Source organism: Eublepharis macularius, chromosome 15 (assembly GCF_028583425.1).
Source record: "Eublepharis macularius isolate TG4126 chromosome 15, MPM_Emac_v1.0, whole genome shotgun sequence".
Classification (NCBI taxonomy): domain Eukaryota; kingdom Metazoa; phylum Chordata; class Lepidosauria; order Squamata; family Eublepharidae; genus Eublepharis; species Eublepharis macularius.
The window spans coordinates 39,746,249-39,753,008 of NC_072804.1; the positions used below are offsets into that span (position 1 = coordinate 39,746,249).

At 51.8% G+C, this 6,760-nt stretch overlaps 1 protein-coding gene across 1 annotated transcript; it reads right to left on the reverse strand.

Moving 5' to 3' along the window:
* Positions 1-1,483: 1,483 nt before the first annotated feature.
* LOC129343656 (uncharacterized) lies at positions 1,484-4,603 on the reverse strand. Its single transcript, XM_054999993.1, has 6 exons — positions 4,544-4,603; positions 3,753-3,851; positions 3,412-3,577; positions 3,106-3,170; positions 2,855-2,950; positions 1,484-2,114 (listed from the first exon to the last, which is right to left on the reverse strand). Exons 1-6 carry the CDS (start codon positions 4,565-4,567, stop codon positions 1,851-1,853), a joined length of 714 nt encoding a protein of 237 aa, XP_054855968.1. The 5' UTR covers positions 4,568-4,603; the 3' UTR covers positions 1,484-1,850.
* Positions 4,604-6,760: the final 2,157 nt, after the last annotated feature.

Here is a 6,760-nt window from a genome sequence, read left to right on the forward strand (position 1 = left end):
CTTTCTCCTGCCTCATTTGCCTTTTCCGTTTGAGCCACGCTGCACTGTCACCTCTACAGAGAGGATGAAGCTCTTTAAAATCGAACTCAAATAAGCCGGTGGCAGCAGCACATCAAAGAACCTAGATGAAAGGGCACCACCCATTGGCAATGGGTCCACTACAAGCATTCTTTGCCAGGCCCCTTCAGGTCCTCCTTTTGAGGCTCCTACCCTGAAATGTGCCCTGACCAGGATAATCCAGGTGAGCCTGATCTCATTGGATCTCAGAAGCTAAACAGGGTTGGCCTTGGTTAGTAACTGGATGGGAGACCTCCAAGGAAGACCAAGGTTGCAGAGGCAGGCAATGGCAAACCACCTCTGATAGTCTTTTGCCATGAAACCCCACCAGGGGTCACCATAAGTCGAGTCCACTCTCTACCACCACCACCCTTAATTGCAAGCGGTGTTCTATGAAAACAAAACACTTAGTGAGATGATTTGATTTTTTTTATTTAAGATGAAATATGCAGCAATCCTAAGCAGATCTACTCAGAAGTAAGGTCACTGTTATTCAGTTGGGCTTACTCCCAGGAAGGTGCTTTTAGGATTGTAGCTATGGTGTGTCACAATTGGGTCCAACAGGGATGTGCATAACAACATGTTGTGAAACCTATCAAGTGCCAGAAGTGAACAATAAGAGTGTTAAAATTAGAGTTCCCCCCACCAGATCTTGAGGTCCAAGCCTGCCGTTCATCTGACTGGCAGACAAAGGATTGCAATCCCAGACTAAACAGCATTTTGGCCAGCCATGGAAAGAGGCTGATCTTTTGTTTGAAGATGCAGTACCCGGGGGGGACTTTCTCCTAGACTCTATGGTATACTATAGAGTATGCCCTCCGAAGTTGCCATTTTCTCCAGGACAACCGATTTCTGTTGTCAGGTCCATTGGAATTCCAGCAAAACTCCAGCCCCCAGCTGGAGGTTGGCAATCCTAAGTGTAGTCCTGGCTACAAGCCCAGTGCGACACTACAAACAGCCATGAAGCCAAAGACTCCTAATACCTAGAAAGCAGCAAAGTTTGGAGTGGGGGAGCGCAACCCAGCCCTCCTCACCCTTCTCGAGTCTTTCCTTCACCGCTGACTTTCCAGCCAAATCGCTCTCACACATTGCTTCCTGTGGGCAACTGGTGAAAGAGGGATGGCTGAAATTTTTCTAAGTAGCATTGAGGGGATGCCAGGTTGCTGCAAGATCCCCCCAGCAGTGGAGGTAAATGAACGCACCTTCCTTCACTCACGTGGAGAAGGAAGAGCAGCAGGAGTTCAGTTTTGCCTGGGCCAACTCAAAATCTTCTCTTTCTCCCACCCTCTTCCCAAATCAGTCCTCCTGCTGCTCGGCTCTAGCAAATCATCGGACTGGTAGAGAGACTAGACTGACTGCTGACCCGAGAAAGGGCTGCTTCTTCCCACAAGCTACTCAGGCCTGTTGTATGCAAGAAGCAGCCCCCTCCCTGCATCCAGGATCCCCCAGAATAAACAGCAAGTGAGACCCAACAGCCATTCCCAGGGGCATTTTGCTGTTGTGAAGTGGACTGGCTGCCCCAGCCCAGCCCCCAGTCGGATTAGAGCAAAGCGAGAGGCAGGTAGGGAAATAAACTCCATTGCCAAAATACACAAGCCAACGGTTTGGAACAGAAAGCATAGTGCATAAGCTCAGCCCAGCACAGGGGGAAAGAAGGAGGGGGTAGGTATTTTCCTGAATGCCTGCCCCTTCTCTTCCTGAAAAAAGTCGTAGCCCAAAAGAAGGAGTCACACTAGCCCACAGGCACGGCCTCAAGCCCAAAGACCCACTCCTCAGCCTCAGAGGCACGGCTTTCAGCAAGACCCTACGGAGAAGAACAGGGCATGGTTCAGACCCAGGAGAACTGCCCCAGTCAGGAGCTGGAGCAGAGGGGCTGGAGCCACGGACCAGGCCCGGTTGAAGTGCACTTTGCCGTCCAGCTTGAGGCAGCTGGTTTTAGGCATGGCAGGGCAGCATTCCTGGTAGCAAGGCGCGGCGGATCCAGCGACGCAGGGCTTGCCGGATGTTTTACAGAGCTTGCTGCAGCCTGCCACAAAGTGGGGGCCCGTTTTCTTCATCTGGAAGTAGAAGAAAAGCAGAAGTCGGGTCATGTGGCAATTGACAGCCCCTGTGGGATGAAGAGCTATAGCCCTTTCAGATGTGGACTCCGTAAGGAGCCTGGGCCACCAAGGCTATAAGTCTGCCTCATTGAAAGAGCAGCTGGAATAAGAGGCTGCAGAAGGGAAATGTATTCTCACACTAGGTTGCCAACCTCCAGGTAGTGGCTGGCGATCTCCTGGAATTACAACTGATCTCCAGGCCACAGAGATCAGTTCCCCGGGAGAAAATGGCTGCTTTGGAGGGTGGACTCTGAGGCTTTATACCCCACTGAGATCCCACCTTTTTCCAAACCCCGCCTTCTCAGGCTCCAACCTCCCAAATTTCCAGGAATTTCCCAACCTGGAGCTGGCCGCTCTAGAAGAGAATAGTCACAGCAGCCTCTACATCTGTGACTCTGCCAATGCTTAGCAAAACAGGTCTCCAATAAGCCCTTCCTCTTCATGCTCTCCCCGACAAGTGCGGAGGCCTCAAATCAGCCAGCTGGCTTCTGTTTCTGAGGTGGCACAGCAAGCATCTCATCTTTGTTTTAAAAGATGAGCGCAGGGATTCACTGGAAAGCTGTGTTGTTATTTGGAGCATGACAAGATTGGACTTGGCAAACAGTCTCACAAGTCAGGCCCTGAAGGGGGCAACAGCGGGCCAAGGGCCAGGTGTCAGGCCCATGGGGAGGGGGAGGGGCACAGACCAGAAATAGTACCTCACAGTAGTCAAAGCCCACGATGCAGCCGGCTGAGGACTTCTTCCCCTTGTAGCAGCCTTCTCCATGGCAGGTGAAGGTCGAGCACACTTTCCCCTGCATGAAATAAAGACAGGCAGCTCACAGGCCAAAGAGGCAGAAAGGTACATGGAAGACCAAGATGCATGAACTTTAATTCCCACAGCAAGACAAGCTGGGAGGGGGCACCTAGGGAAATGTCTCATCTTGCGCAAACATGAAGCGGCACCTACATTTTTGGGGGGTGCTTTAGTGGTGGTTGTCGTGGGAGCTGGCGTGGTGGTGGGTGGAAGGTCACCTGGAACAGACACAAGAGGAGATGAGATGGAGGCAGGACTCGTGGCCTCAAATTGCTGTGGTCCTTAGATGCCTGTTGCTCTGGGGATCTAGCAAAGATTGCCGCCCAGAACGAGACTAGCTTATTCTCCATTGGACAGAAAGCCTCAAAGACACAGAGGCCACATCCTAGTGCCAGACCCATCACGGAAGCAAGGAAAACCCATCTGCTGAAAAAACACCTCCCCATTGGGTTAGCTTACCGTAGGCTGTGCCGTTGAGGCTGAGGCAGTTGGGCGAGCTGCAGCACTCCACCGTGCACAGACTCATGCTTACACTGCTGTTGGTCATGCACATCTCTGTAGTGTTGCTGCTCCCACACTCACTGCTGCATCGCGCTGTGTAGCTGGTGCTATTGAACCGGTAGAGCTGCAAGAGCCACAGAAGCATTCGCTGGGACAAACAGCCAGCAATTTCTCCAGGTTTGATTTACTGGGGGAGGGGGAGGAGTGTACCCCACTTCCCCCCACAACTGACCCCCTGGGACAAGCCATGGCTCTTCTGCTCAGAAGGGCCTGTAGGGTGTCATCTTGGAGCTCCCTACCTCGCAGTGAGTTGCGTTGTGGCAGGGCTCTGTGTTGTTGCCGTGAGCTTCCTCCTGGTAGCATCTCTCCCCAGAGCATTGGAAGACTGGGCAAGTGAGCTGTAAGGAGAGGAAGCAATGGCCCTGCCGAGTCTGAAAGCCCTCCTGGCCACATGCTCAGCACGTTGTCAGCAGACTTGGCAGCTGCCCCAGGCCCCATCTGCCCCTCAGGGTCTGCTGCCTTGATTTCCAGGGGCTCACTACATCTCTTCCAACCTGCCCAGAAAGGGCCTTTACTATCTACAGCTAGCTGCAGCTGGTCTGCAGTAGAGGAGCAAGATTCAAGTCCAGCAGCACCCTAAAGACCAACAAGATTTCCAGGGTATGAGCTTTCATGAGTCAAACCTCGCTTTATCAGATACCTGTATCTGATAAAGTGAGGTTTGACTCATAAAAGCTCATCTCAGGGATCTCCATTCCTACTTGTAATGCAAAGGCAGTCACAATTACCATTTTGCATTGTACCTTTGCATCCTGACTCCCTTCTTTGCAACCCCCTTCCCACCTTCTCACTGGGATCTAAGGGCTCAGGGATTTCCATTGCTACTCATGTCTGACAAAGGGAGTTTTGACTCTTGAAAGCTTATACCCTGGAATCTTGTTGGTCTTTGTAGGTGCTACGGGACTTGAATCTTCTTCACCATATACAGACTTTCAGGCACACCAAAGAGATCCAGAAAATCCTCCCTCCCTGCAGCTGCCGCTTCCCCCCGCCCATGTTGCAAGTGTATGAAATGGCTGAGCTTCCTTACGGGCATCATGCCTGTTCCATTCATTGGACTGTTTGAGACCAGGGGTGCTCCTGAAACGGGCCCAGGATCTGGAAAAGAGGAGAAAGAGGTGAGCAGAGGCAGTCTCTGTCCTGGGGATGGGAAGTCCTGATGGTTAGTGTTAGCTGCCCTGCTAAGAGACCAGCCTGACTACAGGTCACATCCTTGGCAACTTTCCTCTCCTCCCAGCATGCACCTCTTTCTCACCTGCTGGCACACCAAGATTCCAGATGCTGAAATGTAGAGCAGCCCAGAACAGAAGAAAGCCTACGGAATGAGAAATTTAGAGCAGAGCAGGCAGAAAGTCAAGAGGGGAAGCATTTTTGGCCAGGAGCTTTCAGCTTGCTCTGAAGGTGTCTAGGAATCTTGCTTCATTCTGGGCCAGGTGCATGCTCCATCCAGGAGCCTGCCACCCAGGTAGCCTCCACTTCATAAGAATGAAACCTCTTACCTTTGCTTGGGATGATCCAGTAGCTACGACTTGCCATTGTTAACCACAGGGATTCGTTCCTACTGGGATCTCGTGGTGGGGAGGGGGAGGAATCTGAAAATCAGGAAAGCCAGTGGCACCAAGATATGAGATCTAGTTGTAAACCTCACACACACACCCAGAGCCACCGGCGTATCAGGCAGCGCTCTTCTTTACAATTCATGCAACTCTCTCTTGGGCGGCTGAATGGTTGTCCTGGCTGAGCTATTATAGCCCTGGGGCAAAATATCCAGCTAAGGAAAGAACTGGGCAGGCTGGCCTCTGTGGAGTGAATTGCAATAGCAGAAACATGCTCCAGAGCGTGTGGTGCCCTGACCGTAATCTCCACTCCTGGGGGAGGAAGTGGCTCAAGAAGGGACAGCCAGCCTGCCAGGACACTCATTAGCTTTGCTTCCCAGAGGAAATGGTTGGCACTTCCTGCTCCTTAGACCAGGATGTCCGTATGCGGCCGTCTGTTTCACCAGGCACCTTATGCCACCACCAGCAGCTCACTCCTCACAGGCTGGTTGCCAGATCCCCCCCAAGCACCTAGGGCTACTTATTTGAACCCACAGAGCCCTAAGGATCCGTGCTACATTGTTCTTCCCTTACGTCTCATAGCTTTAGGACTAATGCCAGCCAATACCACCCAGTGCCAAGCAGATCATCCATTGCCTGGAGACACAGCAAGGTCCACACCTGGCTCTCCCAGGAGAGCAGTCTCAGTGGCAGCAGAAAGCAACCTGATCCCTCCAATTGATTTTTGATCTAACCTCCGATGAGACTGCGTCCACCCTTTGGGCTCCCATCTCTTTCATCTCTTTGATTTTGACATGAATGAAGTAAGTCAAGTGTGCTGGCGAATTCCAACCAACTCATGGTGATCCCATGAAGTTCCACCCCATGGGGTTTTCAAGGCAAGAGATGAGCAGAGGTGATTTGCCATTGCCTTCCTCTGTTGAGTCTTCCTCCACGTACCAAGCCTGCTTAACTCCCAAGCTCTGATGAGATCGGGCTAGGCTAGGCTATTACAGCTGCTCTGCCTCCAGCATTTTTAACGAAGAAATGGCCAATCTCGTAGAGGGCCATTCACTGCAGTTGCCTCTGCACTTTGGACTTCCTTTCCTGCTTAGAGGTTGGCCAAAGCCCCAGCTAGTGCCAGAAGTCCCATCTCTGTGGGGAAGTTTTCAGTGGCTGAGATTTAATGGCTCATTTCAATCATTATCTATGAGCTCTATTACTTTCACAACTGAGGTATAAGCTCCCCTTTAGCATGAACGCCTTTCACGCTTGTTGCCAGCCTCTGTGCTCACAAGAGGGGATTTCTGAGAAAGGCCTTCATGAAAATACATGACTACTTTGTGTCTGGTAAACTCGGTCGGCCCTGTAAGGAGCACGCCAGTCCTCCAAGGCTTGGGCTCTTGTGATGCATCGAGGTGGTCAAAGTAAAAGGAGGGTGGAAGAGAACATCAGGAAGTGACATCAGTGTGGAGAGATCCTATAGCCAGACAAGGAAAGCTGCAAAGCTCTCGGTGTCCCTGCAGATCCCCCAGTGGGTGGTGGCTGCCATGGAGACTGGAAAATGACAAGCCCCAAGGCCCGGAGCTGCTCACTAATGACACGTACCGTTGGCCCAGCAACAGCCTGTTTAGTTGAGCCTCAGAGGGAAAGAGTGGAGCCACAGACAGACGTCAAGAACAGAAACATACATCCTACCAACAAGGGCCAGC

Coding starts and splice junctions, on each gene's coding strand:
- LOC129343656 (XM_054999993.1), bottom strand. CDS start 4,567: ATGAATGGAACAGGCATGATGCCC. Junction 3,852..4,543: donor ATGGAACAGGCATGATGCCC/GTAAGGAAGCTC, acceptor CTCTCCTTACAG/CTCACTTGCCCAGTCTTCCA. Junction 3,578..3,752: donor ACAACGCAACTCACTGCGAG/GTAGGGAGCTCC, acceptor TGGCTCTTGCAG/CTCTACCGGTTCAATAGCAC.